The sequence below is a fragment of the Dysidea avara genome, chromosome 13 (genome assembly GCF_963678975.1).
Source record: "Dysidea avara chromosome 13, odDysAvar1.4, whole genome shotgun sequence".
In the NCBI taxonomy this organism is placed as follows: domain Eukaryota; kingdom Metazoa; phylum Porifera; class Demospongiae; order Dictyoceratida; family Dysideidae; genus Dysidea; species Dysidea avara.
The window spans coordinates 12,819,482-12,835,956 of record NC_089284.1 but is presented as its reverse complement, the minus strand read 5'-3'; the positions used below and the strand labels follow the sequence as shown (position 1 = coordinate 12,835,956).

The following is a 16,475-nucleotide window of genomic DNA, read 5'->3' as shown; positions in this document are numbered from 1 at the left end:
TGTGTCCCCAGTCCATGTTCACATGCACAGCGATGCACATTATGTTAACAACACTAGACTGCTCCAGATCATGGTATGTTGTAACAAGGCTGCTCTTAATTTTCTGTGGATATCCAAACTTCTCAAAAATCTGATGAGGCATGCCTCTCTTTTGACGGTACTATTCCATCAGCCTCAGTCCCACTTCTGGCCACCTCACCAGTGGGAAATACTGGTAGAGCTCCCAATGTGACAAGCTGAGGGGCCACACCAAACATGCCAAGATCTGGAGCACATGGTGTAGCCTAATTAAAACACAATGCACACTTTGTTGAGGCTATGGTAGTGGATGACAAACTTTGGGATCAGGAAGGCCATATATAGCCATGTCGATAGCATCACCGAAATAGCATTACCTAAATAGTACTTAGTTTGCATAAAACAAACCTATACTGATAATTAAGTATCATTTTGTGTATTTTAATTGTCTTGTGTATACCACACGCATGCAGATATGCTTCTTATGGGCACAGGTATTTTGCATTTGTTGCTAGCTGTGTATTCACATCATTTTTCAACAGTTCCAAACATCAGTAGCACACAATACCAGTTAGGTATGTACCACACCATAGGGAAACTTCTAGTAAAGCAAAAATTAATAATTGAGTCTGAGTAATGCTAATTAATTGATGAAATAAAATGTTCCGGACAGCTAGGATTTGTGCCTATAAATTCTTTTGAGTTCCATGTGTAGTTCATTGTTATAGGTTTGTTCTTCTTCCATGTGTATGAGCTTGAAGGTGAAGGCACTGACAGTCTCCTAATCGATTCATTCAGACTGGCCTCTGAAGTGAAGAAACACAACATGGAGTACTTTGATCTTCTTAGCAAAGTCTCTCTCACCTACACAAACAAATACTCCGAGACAAGAGATGGCGTACTTCATAATGGTATTTATGAAGAGTACCCTACTACATTTACTGTGGATCGTAATGGTGAAGTTGTTAAGATACGTTTGAGCCAAGCCGATCGTAAACCAATGGACTCCATAGCCCTAGCTCAAGCAATGAAGGTTCTTTCTTGCGACGCAGATGAAGCTATGGACAAAATGTACAAAGCGTTGCGTTATCTTCATTCTTTGATTTATGATCCAAAGTACATGTACAAATTTCGCTTGAAGCCTGGTACCCTAATGCTCTGTGACAATCATCGGTTACTACATGGAAGGGATGAGTTTACAAAAGGCATGGGTCGACGCAAGGCGTGTGGACTGTACGTCAGTCAAGATGAGTGGCATGCTAAAATGAAACTGTTGGAAAGTGAACTTCTTGATTAACTCACTCTTCTGCCTTAATTGACTATCTTCTTGTGGTACATAATTATAGATGTCTTTTGTATCTTTTCTTATGTTATCTACAAGACATTACATCATGTTGACATGTGTATGTGTTTCTGTTGTAGAGTTTGAACACTTAAAGCTGTATGTACATCACTGTATAACAAGGGTTACTATAGTGTTTAGAATCTCATATGTGTAAGTCAATTGTAAAAGAAAATACAAAAAAAAAATTAAAAGTTTAATGCTAAGAAATAGATATTACACCCTTCCAGAATAAGTGATTACTTAAAAGAAACTGCATTCCTTCAAGTCAGTTAAGATGTTTTCTACAGCATGGCCGAATTGTGGGACACATTTGTTTGGTCTCAATACTCAATCCCAACATTCAGGATCAGTGTACATGTGATCACTACTACAGTGTTGAGTATCACAGCTAACATCATCTTCATTGTCATCGCTTGCTGATTCCTCACAAGTTATGGAAGTGATCACATGATCTCCACTAGGATCAAATGTGATAGAATTGCACTTCATCAGTGTCATCCTATAAAAATGATTCCATACTGCACGTTAGGTCTATTAGGTAATCAGTGACAACACTGGTACATGCCACGTATAAATAGGTGTAACAAACACATTGTGGCTTGTATGTAATTGTACAAGAGTCTGTTCTATTAGAGAGTCTACTAACACTTACAATGATCCAATGCTAAGCCATTACATGAACATACAATTCAAATAGAATTTGTTCACTGGTGACACCAACACAGTATGTAAAAGCATTTTACTAGAGTGTACATTGATATGCTCCAGTAGAGCAATCTCTACCTTGATAGTATGCTGAGATTGCTCTGTTAGAGTATCTCTATCTTAAGTTGCGGTTTTATGTGGATTGATATTTACAGTTGCAGAAACAATTTGCTCCAGGGATTATAGATGAAGACATAAACAGAAGGAATGTGTTGCTAGAGAATTTAGGGTAAGCCCCACCAGTTTCAGTGACAAATATTTCTAGCTAGACAGTAAGTGTTGTACAGATGATGTAGTGCTACATACCTTAGATCCTCAAGACTAGCACAGAGAGCTTTGATACATGGGAATGTCATCAGTTTACTGAGTGGAACAGATACTTCAATAGCACCATCCACACCTATGTGGGACACATGTCAGCTAACAAGTGTTTTACTCCAGTGTCTATAATTATTGTGAAAATGCATTGTAATTCAAAAATGACTCATCATTTTGTTACAACAAATTGACCTATTGTTAATTTCCATTACTATAAGGTGAACCCACTCGCCACCACTAGTGTCATATGGCAGAATAGGTTATAAATGTCCACAGCATCACTTGTACTCTGCAACTCTGTTATACATTTTAGCAGCCATTGTAGTGATCACACCCTTAAGTAAATGGGAACATGAATAAATGGATCCCTGGTACACTAGCTATTGTGGATAATATGCCATCACACACTTTTTGATAGTCAAAAACAATAAGCATTGTAGACATGCAATGATGACATGACTAGAAAGAGAAATGGTAAGGAAAGGGAATATATTGGCATACTGCTACTTTTATACTTCTTGGGGCAGTGCATTATACGTATGTGTATTTATTCAAGTGTTTAATCACTTCAGCTATCGACAGGTTAACAATACTATAATATGGGCATAAAATTCTTTGATCTTTGGGAGATAATGAGGTCTTTAAAAGACCCCTACAGAGGTTCTCTAAAATGGTTAGAGACTTCCTAGCAGGCTGTTGAATAAACTCTGCATGTGTGGTGACTTAAGCTGAGTTTTTCACTTTGAATCATATAATGTTTTAGCGGTTACCACTGTGAGAACTACAACATGATTATCAAATTCTTTGTTGTATAGTGTGCAAATATTGTATAAGATATGGAATGGATTGTAAGTTATAGCAGTTAAAATGAAGTAGATTGAAGCCTCTACAAATTTGGCGGTGAGGGAGTTAATTAATTTCCAAGTTGTGAGTTTCATACAGTCAAATAACATTCCCATAGTTACAGTGTAAAGGTGTTATACTTACTACTGGTGTCACCATCATCTGCCACTTGAGATTTCGCTAGAAAGTTGATGTAATAATTTGCCTCCAAGAGTACCTTTTCTTCATGAGTGAGCTTTTGTTTGATGAAAGGATGTCTATATTCTGCAAACTAACCACAAAAGAATGGAAATAGTAAACAGTCCTTGCTGTGTGAGAAGATATAGAAATGGTGATTACTGTGTCATTTTGAGACTTAGACAAGCCAATGTCAATAATCAGAACTCGGCTACATCTTTTTACCAAACTGTTGTTAATATTGAACAGAATGCCTTGATACGTACATCAGGAAAAGGCAAATAAGTTTAATATAGTACCCAACAACCACGAGAATTATTTTGCCAGCCTGTTTATATCTTACAGCAAGTAGTGTATATTGTATGTAAGTACTACAGTCATAGGTATAGGGTAGAAATGTGGAGGAGGGAAGGGCAATGGGGACATGGGTTTTATTGGTCAATGATTGTAACAAAGGGTCAACGTACTCTAATAGAGCAGTCAACCACTCTAATAGCACAATCACATCGTATTAACTTAACTAACTTTACTGTAACAACACAAAAAAATAGTCCAACTTCTAGTTTGCAAAATCTAACCCCCCAGAAAGGCTTCAATATGCTAATTTCAGTGCCTAAGTTCTCCCCTCCCTCAACACTGTCAGCATTCTGACTAAGTTGCACATATATATATATATATATTTACCAGTTCATATGAGTCTGCAGCAGAGTTAATCTGAGACAGCAGCAGTAGTCTGGTATTCCTACTGGTGAACATTGCTATCTGTGTACAGTGGCCTAAATGTGATGACTGTTCTGGGGGATCCCCCACGCCGTCATACAGTACATCATAGTCGTACTTCTGTGCTACACCATCACACCTGTGTAAGTGTGTACCACATGAAATTCATAAACTTTGTACACAGTACTATGAATTCTGCTCTACACTCAATACAAGGTCACCTATACAGGACTGGGATTGCAGATACCTGAAAAGACATAGGCAGGGAACTTACGCTCGGAGATTTTTTTTTTTTTTTTTTGCAAATGGGGAAAGTTTTGTGATACTGATTGTGCATACTAATGTCTTACTGTACAAATAGCAAGCTAACTGGTGTAAAAGTTTCATGATGGTCACCGTAATCGCAAAACTTTTCCCACGCATAAGTTCCCCACCACGGCTGAAATGTTAACATCTTCAAAGTTGCATACAAAGCCACCAGGTAAATAACACCATTTTACAAAAATTCTGTACTATGATGTACTACTCTAATAGAACGTTTTGTTCTAATACAGTAACCACTTCAGCATTTGGGATAATGTTATGTACAAAGTGACCTGCCATCTTCAAAAAAAAAAATACAATGAGATTTGTACTTTATGGATCTCCACTTTAGAGTTAATTTCTAGCTAACTACACCAGCATGGTTCTTACTACAAACTCAGCATTACAACTCATGCCTACCTTTTTACGTATGCATCACAAAGTTACAAAGTACACACAAAATTGTACAGTCACATACATGTACGTACATACATACCATATTTGAAATTCTCTTCTGCTCCACTCAAACTTGTGGTCCCAGTGACGGAATCCAGTCAGTGTAGGGAACAGCACATTAAAGTCAGAATTAGGGGTGGACAAGATTACAACCCTTGGGTTGAGTTTACCAAACAGTGCAGCTGGGAACTGAGCTAATACTGGTGCCTCCAAGTGTTCTATTCTGGATAAACATAAACAGAATCTCAGACATAACCCATATAAAAACTCTAAAATCTAACAACATTGTGCCTTAAGGCCACCTCTCTGGGAGAAGTACTGCTATGATCTAGTATTGTGAAATATATTTTCAACAGGTAAATTATAAAGTAAGTTCAGAGAATTTTTTGATCTGAAGACAATGAAGTTTGTTGGCAAGCCTAATGTAAAATAATATGTAGCAGTTATTCAATTTCCTAAATAAGATAAAGGGGGGTGTTTACGCACCACAAGCACCTCCCTAAATCCACCTTTGGCCAGTTTATATGTACACTACATGTTGTTTCAGTTGTTATACTGTGCTTCAAAACTTTTTGGAACTAAAGATCTTCAAAACGTTCTCACTGTTTAGTACAACATAACTCACAATTCTAGACAAGCCACCAGATCAACATTTCCCAGCCTTGAATCTGGTTCAGTCACTGAACCTACATGAACAAAAATGTCATACTGGTTAATACTCAACAGAAGGAAAAGTTGACAAATCCATACGTCATCATCTTTGCTGAATTAGTAATCATATCAAAACATTCACTTTTGAGGCATTTGAAGAATTAAAAGTTGATGAATTTAACCGATTCATCGATTGTTTCTTCCATCAAAATTTCCAGTCATACAGTGCTACAATACTATCTGCACACCTATCATATGTGATACAATGGTGTAACACCAGGACACCCAGTGCTACAATTACACCTGCACAAGCTGGTATCCTAATTTCAGGCATAGAAAATGGGACTATTTAATGGTGCGGCCCTCAGGCTCCCGGTAGACATATCAGGCAGATCACTCATGCCCATGTTACAAATTACCATGAGTCTACATCAAGATGCGACTTTCTTGGCTCACTAATGTACTACATAATGACGTAATCTTTGTACACACCTTGGTACAACCTCACTGTCAGTGGATGCTCCCTGGATGGCTTAAGGTAATCCGTCATCAGTGGCTTTAGTTTGTATGTGTTACACTGTAATACAACACCATCAATGTCAACACCAGTTAATTCTTTTATGGATAGTCCTTCAGCTCTGATCAACTTTTGCATCAAACCACACTCAGAACACCCCATATCCACCACCTGTAATAAAATCACTATAAGCTCAGGTATTTACGTATACACATAATTTGTGTAAAAATTTTAAAGCAGAAAAGCTTCATAGATTTTGTAGATCACTACCATGCAACTACAAAACTTCAGAGTAACCATAATGCAAATGATTGACTATGATAATTGTATAGCTACAAAATCTTTGCTGCAAATGTTGCCATAGTTACTACATCTACAAAACTATCTCCACCTCAAAACTTTTATGTATATGATATTCCCATAATATGTCTACTCTTTTCACATCAATGCAGGCCGCTTTTCAGCTGTGGCTTGTACTGCATACAAAACCCTCCTAGTTTTACAGCTGGGTTGGTTGAAGCAATGAGAGTGAAAATACTTTCAGTGAACACGGAAACTTGCAACTACCAGGCCTACTGCGTCCCTAAACCTGCTCACTATATTTAATCAGTTTTATTCAGCTCTTTCTAACCGTTTTTGGATTCAGTTGTTTGATGGCCTTTATCACCCAGTTGTACCGTTGCTTATACACCGGAGGATCAAACATTATACAACTGCACTCAGCATCAGGCTTGCTTTCGCTTGAGGAATCAGTTGCCATCGGTCATTTACTCTAGAATATAGGCGCCTCTACAACTGCAAAAAAGGAAAACAAAAATATGGAGGCGCTAAATCCGTCGTGTAACTTCGTCATCATCGACTCGACATAAATTAACGAAAGTTTGATGATCGAAATGGAAGTGCTCACTCCAGGGCCTTCAGATGAAAGGCCTTTGCTGGAAGGACACGTTCAAACACCGAACGAATCTTCAGCAGACGAACCCGCGAGCAGACCTGACAGCAGACGAGGCCGTAAAGTGAGACTACACAAAGAGTTGTCTGTTGTCTTCGGAGTGGGACTGTTGATCACCGATATCATTGGAAGTGGAATATTTCTGTCACCAAATGGTGTGATTAAGAGAACAGGCTCGTATGGACTGGCCCTGATCGTGTGGGTTATATCAGGTGTTGTGTCTGCTTGTGGGGCACTTTGTTATGGAGAACTGAGCACTTTCATTAGAAGATCTGGAGCTGACTACACGTACATTAAAGAAGCATACACTTTTCAGAACAGGAACAAATTTGTAACTGTGTTTGGCAACCTGATTAGCTTCACATATCTGTGGATGAACTTCCTCGTAAGTGAACCAATGTCTATTGCCATCGGCGGGTTACTGGCAGCTGAGTATTTGATCAAGCCAGCTTACCTTGACTGCGATCCTCCTCCGTATGCAATGAAAATGTTGGCAATCACAATTGTTGGTATGAACTGTATGTATGTATGTGTAGTTGTGTTTATCTGCTTATCTGCTTTACTGGAGGGTGAAACACTGGAGGCAGAGCCTGTACTAAGTGTTTACCACAAACCAGGGAACCTAAGCAAAACCATTAACTAAAAGTGAAATGGGACAAATGCCTAGAAGGGTTTGAAAAAATCCAACTCCAGTGTGACTCAATCCGCAGGCCACCCGGATACTGGCCAAGCAGCACACTCAGTGATCAAACCAGGGAGGCCAGCTAAGTAGGGAGAAAGTTATCAGTCATACATAGCTAGTTCCATGCAGGCGTTTTTTTCTCTGCATGGCACTTAATTCTCATTGCAAAATTACATGTAGCTATTATGCTATGTGTTTTTGAAGCATAACTATTTTATATTCATTCAGTTTATTTGTGTGGGTGTATATTTTATTCATTTTTTTTCTCCTTTTCTCTAGTAATCCCTGCGATGTTGAATGGTTTTAGTGTGAAGTTAACTTTGACAATTATCACTGTAATATCTGTTGTGAAGTTCATTGCTTGTGCATGTATTGCAGCTCTAGGCATCTACCAGATTACTGTGGATGGTAAGTGTCATACTGTGATGACAATCCCTAACCCCATCACTGTTTTGGTGATTATATGTACATGTGTGCCAGTGTGTGTATGCATCTGTGTGTGTTGTACCTCTGTGTATTATATGTGTGTGTGTGCGCGCGCGCGCATGTAGTGTGTGTGTGTACATGTGCGCATGTGTAATGCGTACGTGCGTGCAAGTGTGTGTATTCACGCACACGCGCGTGTGTGTGTATATATGTGTGCATGTGTGTTGTATTGATAGCCGATTAGCATCAACATACTTACCATATATGTGCGTACAAATTTTCGAGGGATATAATTTTCATGGATTTCACAGTTGCTTAGCTGTGCTCGAATTTTTCATCCTCAAAAATTAATGATAATCAGGACTAGCCTTTTGCTAAACAATTGAGTGAAAAACGAGTAAAAATAAAACCGTAAAAAAATCCTGAAATTTGTTAATCTCCTGAAATTTGTCAATCTGCAAAATTACATAGTTTGAAAATTGGTACGTATACACAGTATCTTTTTATCCATTTTATCGGTGTTACCACAAATGCTTTTTCTTCAGGTTGTGACATAAACTTTGCAGGCTCTCATTTTTTTGAAGGCAGTCAATATTCAGTCTCTGGTTTGTCATTGGCTTTTTACTCTGGTCTCTATGCATATGATGGATGGTAAGTATATACTGTACTCTTGTAGATGTATACTGTATCTATTTATACACGTTTTGCTGTACCACAATAGTGTGTGGATACATACATGCATATGTGACATGCTCTCAAACACGGGAACTGTCTTAACTTTCCTTAGCTATGCCTTTCTAGTAGCTAACTGAATCCCCACGTGCTCAACACATATGCAAGCAAGTATATAACGTGTATACATTAAACAATTGTTACACATACAGTACAGTGGAACCTTTCTAAAGGACACTGTACATTTAACCTCTGTATAAAGGACAATCCCCATAGATCTCTACCATACCTCTGAAAGGACAACCTCCGTATAACAGTAAAATTTACGAAGCAGCAACCAAACAGTTGAAGCAAAAGTTAATTCTTGTCTACCGCTCTCTTGGTTGTAATATTGGTATGCGTTGTGTGAATAAAATTACTAAACACATAATGTACAAATTTAAGGCACCCTGAACACTTTAATATGTATCTAGAAGTTATGCTGATATTTGATATCTCCTTATCTTAGTCTAGAGGTTTGACATTTAAAAACATGAACATTGGCAGCTTTTTGAAATGTCAGTCAGCTGTCATTTGGTACAGAATTGGTCGATTTAAACTGAAGCAATATGTATTTGATTGTTAATATAAACCGACTGATCAGTAAGAATATAAGTGCAGTGTTTCTGTTGTTTGTATGTATAAAAAACATGTGCTCTTTTTGATGTAGGACCTCCTTGAATTTTGTCACAGAAGAATCTCAAAGTGTTACGTGAGTGTCACAACATACACAATGATACTTATGTGGTACCATTATTGTAAAATAGGACGATCTCAAAATCAATCATGATTGGGATGCCTATCATCATCTTCTGCTACATTGTCGTCAACTTATCATTTTTTGCTGTTCTCTCTGTAAATGAGCTCGCATCATCCACCGCTGTGGCACTGGTAAGTAGCAAGTAAATATGTGACTTTGAAGAGAAGGTAGATGCTTTGTAGTCTAACTTGTCGCTGCACTTGATCATGCAAAGGTTGTCTGGTGATATTAAGTAGTTCAGCCTGCAGTACATGACATAAACTTCATAGGGGGAAAACAGTAGCAGGTACTGGAGGCTTGTGTTTTGTAGACTAAAGTTTGCAATTGCTGCTATAGACTATTTAGATTTTATACACATTTGTAGTTTACTAGTCAGTTACCCATGCTAGTAAGAGTTCATTAGTATATATTTATTATTCATATTAACAATTTTATGACTACTAGCACGTAATTGTAGTAGAAGTACAAGTGAAAATGTATGTAGGATGCTGGGTGGGTGATAGGAAACAAACATATCAACAAATGCTGACCTGGGTTATACAAATTAACATTGTACTGTGTGTTTTCACTGTTAGCCATTTGGATACAAGGTATTGGGAGTAGCTGGTGAAGTGATATTCTCACTGTTTGTACCATTGTCTGTGTTTGGAGCCCTTTGTAGCACCATATTATCTGGAGCAAGGTACGTATAATGCTGTAATAGTTGTGTTACTGGTTACTGTCATACTTGATATAGAAGTTCACTTCTTACTTAGAGTAGCTTCTTACTTAGAGTAGCTGTCCGTAAATAGCAAAGTTTTGTGTTTTACGTTTGTTAACATCTCCTTTGTGAAATCAATAAACCCTTGACTTTCTTTCATTGTGTTGGAGATTTGCCAAAGTTTTGTTTCATGATACAACAGGATGCTTGGAATAAAGAATGTCTAGACTTGATCTGACACATGTATAATTTGGTCAGCTTCCTTCAATGGCAATTATCAGAAGCCCTGACTGTTATAGTTGTGTAGATGTTTTACTTCAAGTTTCAATCGTTCTGTTAAATTGCAAAATGATTTGTTCAAGTGAATTTACTGCCGATGATGAGCGTATGCTTAATCTTGTCAAGCATTATTTCCGACAATAACAGAATGTGTTGACCGCTTATAGTCATATGTAGGTATACTCTAGTACACGCAGTTATGACTACTTATTTGTGTGCAGGCTGAGAATGGTAGCAGGTCAAGATGGACTACTGCCAACATTCCTCTCCGGAATTCACAACAGATATGTAACTCCTGTTCCAGCCCTTCTACTACAAGTAAGTGTATGTATGTGTGTTCCACATTTGACGTGTATCCTCCTATGTACAAAAAAACTATTTTTTGTTCAAACATTATGCTGATGCATATAGAATATTATAGAAATGTAAGGCACTCCAATAAAATTTTGACTGTCTCAAAGTTGTGTTAGATAAAGAAATCCTGTTTGTATTTTTGTGATTATGTCATGAGCTATGAAATCTGTACAAAAGTAGCATCATGATTTTCCACACTCATGTGCTAGGTGTCTGGATAATAATTCAGATGACCTCATTTTTTTCAATATTCATGTTAATAGGTTCCACTCCAATACCATGCATATTTATTTTGTGCTCACTCCAGACCACGCTGGGAGTGATAGCCATCTTGTCAGGTAATCTAGCTCAGTTGGTGGACAGCTACAGCACAGGAGGATGGTTATACTACGGTCTGGTGTTTGGAGGATTGCTGATCATGAGAGTGACCCACAGGAAAGTAGAGAGGAAGTTTAAGGTAATAACTACATATGATTTGTAACCAGTAGTGCTGTACTGTGGAAAAAATGTAAAGCTATCGCACTAGAGAGTTACCTGTAATGAGTCAGATTACTTGCATTTTTTGTTACAAGTAATTCCACTTTTTTACCATGCAATATTTTATGCTCATTTGCTAGCATTACGCTTAATGTTTTAGTGACTTGTGATGCTCAAAATTATGCATAGCATAATAGTCAGGTGCCTACGAGTTTCTAACAGCCTACAGTATTATTGCTACCATTCAGCTGAGTGAGTTATGTCATAGATAATAGAGTAAAGGGATAGGAAACGCAATAACGTGACGTCACAAAATACGTACATTTCTATTGGAATTCCGTGTAGTACGTCACGAACATACTCGTTACGCTTGCTGCGCTTGTATCAAAGAGAAACAAATTGTTGTAACGACAGAATTTTGTAACCAACGACTGTGAAACTTCGCTACAGTGAACTCAAGTAAGTAATCGAGGGAATTAGGATGATACCAACCCTCAAGGAAGTTATAAACAAAAGTAAAGGAGATTGAAAGTGAAAAAAACGGCCCAAAAATTACTTTAAACCACTTTACTTTCTTCGTAAATATATTCTATCCTTTTAACTGTGATAAACCTATTCCTTACCATTTAACAGAGGGAACCAGAGGAAATATCGGAGCAAAACAGGAACTGTTGCTTGAAGAAACGACTAAGTATCTTCCATTTTTAACCAAAAGTTTTAACCACCTTGCAGTACAACGCAACGGTAAAAGACTGTGTTGGTGACACGCCTAGCTTACCACAAGATTCGAAAGTGGAACCGGCTATAAAAGAAGCGGTATGGACGAGGCATGAAGGTACGATGAGCGAAAGTGTGACAGCGTGTAACAATCACGGTTAATGCGATACGCTTTGTTACAAAATCTACGGTCTGAATTCTCTCGCCAAAATCTCTCACATAGGCCTAAATACTTACTGTAGTCTGTTGGATTACTATTTACGCTGCTTAGAACACTAATTCTCACAAAACTGTCTTGTCCTTTCAAGTCACGCGTAACGGAAATCAAACCGGAAATCGCTTGCGTTTCCTATCCCTTTACTCTATTATCTATGGTTATGTGAAGCCGAACAATGCCCATTTGTCACAATTAAAATTAGCCCACGCGCTTAATTAGCTATTTTAGGATGGTGGAGAACTCCGGTTGTGAACCATGTAGTCCAAGTTTAAAGGGTGCTTATGATAGCCTGTAATGTTGTAGCTTAGCATGCCAAGTTCCGTGAAATCACCCGCTTTAATTTCGTGGCTATTAAACTCACCCCAGAAACAACCTAGCGCTAAGCCGCCTTGGCTCTTATGGTTTCTCACCTTGTAGAACAACTCTATGGAATCCTTTTTAACGATAACAACGTGGAAACTGGTTAAAATGCAAACCCGCATTTTTCAACAAGTGATATCACGCCCGTCAACAGCGAATCGCGAAAAATCTTTCCATAGCCTTGTAAAGAAACGCTTCACCAGTGCCTCTGCCACATTTTGAGGGTCTATAGTACATAAATATGGAGTTATTTCACGAATTGTAAGACAGTGTAACTGGCCAGGGCACGCTCCGTAAAGCAGTAATCACGCGATGACAGCTGGTGTTGTTCACCGTGAAGTTACCAGAGTTTTGACAAGGTGATGAAGTTAGTACGTGAATATCGTTACTTATATCAGCAATAGTAGCCTGACAGTCTAATAGAGTTGGTTCTTTCAATGTTTCAAAGCGCTTTGCTTTGTTCTACTAGTTTTCCGTGTTTTTTCGCGCATGGCCACAAACATGATGTCCCATTAGCCTTGTAAGGCTTCATTTAATTACTTCAGCGCCACCTTAAGGTTACGGTATAGTTTTAAATGCGTGTGGCGGAACAAATTACAAAACCTTCTTTAAACCAAGCAGGGATGTATAATTTCAACAACTGTGTTGTGTTAACAATACTACTAATTGTGCTTGTTTGTTTTACTGCAGAACAATGACTGTTCTTAGGTGTGTGGTCCACAACAATAGAGCGATGTTTTATAAAAACGTGCCGCCAAAAACCAACACAAGTGACTAAACAGCTAAAATATCTAGGTCCTGTGGAAGCAATTTTTAAAGTTACTGGTTGTATAGATGTTTTATTGAACTTTTAGTAGTTTTTTAAACCAGGCGCACGCCCACAGCCGGCCGAAGGCCGGCTGTGGGCGTGCGCCTGGTTTACTGTAATTGTTTCCGTAAAAGTGTGTGTGTGTACCTATCTATCTACCTATGTACCTATCTACCTATCTACCTATGTTTGTCCGTACGCACCCACGTGAGCAAAATCGTTTAATAACGGTAAAAGCAGCTTTTACGTAAGAAGTAAAAGTGAAATGAAGTCTGCATTAAACTTCTGCACAGGTGAACTTTGCTCTGAGGTGGTTTCTTTTCGGCAGACTGAAATACGGGTGTGGTGACTTTCCTCAGACTACCTTCCCCTTGAGGTTTTCAGGCATTTAGCAACTGAAAAACAACGGTGCAGGCCTCGTACACTGCCAGGAATAGCTTATCGCTTCGAGTTGAAAGGGGGCGTATCCCTTATGTACGCGAACGAAAATGAAGAGCAGCTTTGAGGGTTTGTTGAGAGAATTTGTGGGAAAAAAACACGTTAGTCACACTATAAAACAGTTTAGAAGATAGTTTTGTTCGTAATATGTTGGTTAAAGCGGTTTATTTAACAAAAGCTTCCTTAGCAGTGCATAGCAACGTGATTGAACGAATTACGAATATTTCATGAATTACGAAATATGAGAAATAGCTAATTATATTATCAAACTACCCTATTGTAAAGTAGTAATACATAGTTGGTTAATTCATAGTAGTATATACTGTCTATAGTTATTCCAGATGAGTTAGCTAGCTGCTTGGCGCCTGGTTTTTAGAAGTAGCACAACATCAACTTGTTTTAGTGAAACTAGCTCTTTGAAGGCTTGTATCTGAGTCACTGGGAAGAAACACGCCAAAAAATGCTTCCATAGGACCTAATAAATTTAATATACAGTATCACTATGCCCCAGAAATGTCAATAGAGCCTACAGCTATTGCTGTATTTGGTGGTGGAAAAACATGGTAGTGACAGCTGGAGCTGAGCGATGTATGGGCTGGCTTACTTGTATTACAACAAATTGTAGTGTTCCACCTGCCTCAAACTACACTGTAGCTACATAAAACATTAAATATGAAGGGCTTCACCTTCATTTAAAACTTTTCATACAGCTAGACTGGTTTTATGGGCTTCTCAAAAAGTATCGATGGGAATTCAAAATTTTGAATGATTGCCCGTGACTATACCGTAACCTTAAACAATTTAATGTTTGTCATTCATAGAATGAATGGAATTGAGCATTACAAAGCATCTAAATACTCTAATAGAACAGTCATGTATTCCTTCTAACTCTGTAGACCAATGAAAGTTATGGCTGTGGATTTTCAGTATAGTCGCTGCACAAATTGATTTATTTGTTCTTCCTACTGTCTAGCACTATAATTCCAAAACTACTCACCATAGTACACTGTAAGCTGAAGTTTTGGTAACCCATTCACTGTAGATAACACTAAGAAAATAAAAAGAAATTTGGGGGTTGTGCTGTGTAATGAATAGGACTTTATTGCACTTATTCACATATAATTGTATGCATGCACACAGTATTCACTGAATTGTAGTGGTGTGCTGTGTGAACTTTTGTTGATGGAATAATATCCACATTAGTCCGACCACTTGGACATTAAATGTGCGAACAAGGTGGGGTTTTGCTGAGATGGTCACATATTCTATAATTATGCTTCTCCTTCAGAATTTATAAACACTATCATAGTGAAATCTTACCTTGCCCAATACCTGTCAGGGGGGGGGGCAACTGATGTGCGTTACATAATGCACTTTAGTGATTCTTGAAAGTGTTTCATGTGAGCCAATGGTTACTACACAAAATATCAATGAAGAAGTTGGTTGGATAAGGTTCGATAGATATTTGAATTCTACTGTTTTGTACTTTGCAATGGCGTGAACTTCATGAAGAAAAACAAAACCGTTACAAAAAAAAATCTGCATTCTGAAATGGCGACACGTGGTGGTCACCGATTCGCCACTAATGGTCCACATGTTTATCAAACAACCACAATCATCCATGGTGGATTTATGTATCCCTTTAGAGAGGTTTAAGAATTTGTTTCTTTAGAATATATGTAGCACTATGGACTACATAATTCTGTTACCAGTTCATGTGCGCTTGTCCTACCCCTCTCTGTACAAAGTCTCCACACTAGCACAACCATTTTATTTTGAAATACATCTTTGCAAATATCGTCCATTGGACTTATAGCGGAACTTTGATTTTGGTTCAAGATTCGAATCTAATTTAAGCCAATCAAACTTTATATCTGAGTAAAGGGTTAGTACTTTGTTAATGTGAAAAGTGATCACGGGTAGTAACACTGTGCACGTAATTTATATATGTAACCAGGGTATTGCTATGAAATTATAATCTATGTGTGTACAGTAATGTTTTTGTTTTACTTCCACCTAAGATTATCTGTCAAGTAACATGTGCATTTCTTGATACTACATACACCTGGTGGCTACAATGATTTCTATCTGTGCATATCCCTACCTTTGTAATTGTAAACTACAGCTTTACAAATTTTTTTTTTTTTGCAGGTGTTCATTGGTATACCAATCGTGATGGTCTTTGTGGCAATCTTTTTAGTTTTCCTACCAATAATTAGAGAACCAATACACTCTATTGTGGCATTCAGCCTGATATCATCTGGAATCCCTGTTTACTTTATTTTTGTACATGAGCACAGATGGAGACCGAAGATTTTTTCTAAAATAAATGGTAATTTATTAAGTTTGTGTGATGTTATTATTACTGCAATGTCCTTTTAACTGCAGCATTCTTGACCAGATTTTTTGGTGCTTTATTGAACACATCTTTGGCTGCACAACATGACGATAAAACAATAAGCTAAAACTAAAACAGTGACCTATCTTTTGTATGTGCATTGTACATGATTCAAATATTATAATATTGTTGTTAAGCAGTAA

The 16,475-nt window shown here is 37.9% G+C and overlaps 3 protein-coding genes across 3 annotated transcripts in view; 2 read left to right on the top strand and 1 right to left on the bottom strand.

The window, feature by feature from the left end:
- LOC136243777 (uncharacterized) overlaps positions 1-1,595 on the top strand; it is a 13,483-nt gene extending 11,888 nt beyond the window's left edge. The window contains exon 3 of the mRNA XM_066035381.1: positions 747-1,595. Within this exon, the coding sequence (XP_065891453.1) occupies positions 747-1,315 (569 nt within the window). The 3' untranslated portion in view covers positions 1,316-1,595. The remainder of the gene's footprint in view (positions 1-746) is intronic.
- Positions 1,345-6,879, bottom strand: LOC136243779 (small RNA 2'-O-methyltransferase-like). The gene is made up of 8 exons (XM_066035383.1): positions 6,685-6,879; positions 6,029-6,224; positions 5,511-5,571; positions 4,926-5,108; positions 4,091-4,265; positions 3,374-3,500; positions 2,375-2,468; positions 1,345-1,862 (listed from the first exon to the last, which is right to left on the bottom strand). Exons 1-8 carry the CDS (start codon positions 6,811-6,813, stop codon positions 1,691-1,693), a joined length of 1,137 nt encoding a protein of 378 aa, XP_065891455.1. The 5' UTR covers positions 6,814-6,879; the 3' UTR covers positions 1,345-1,690.
- On the top strand, positions 6,860-16,475 carry LOC136243775 (Y+L amino acid transporter 2-like). The gene is made up of 10 exons (XM_066035380.1): positions 6,860-7,514; positions 7,967-8,095; positions 8,659-8,764; positions 9,495-9,536; positions 9,592-9,715; positions 10,160-10,266; positions 10,785-10,881; positions 11,225-11,374; positions 16,086-16,266; positions 16,323-16,475. The coding sequence occupies exons 1-10, from the start codon at positions 6,938-6,940 to the stop codon at positions 16,397-16,399; spliced, it is 1,590 nt and encodes a 529-aa protein (XP_065891452.1). The 5' UTR covers positions 6,860-6,937; the 3' UTR covers positions 16,400-16,475.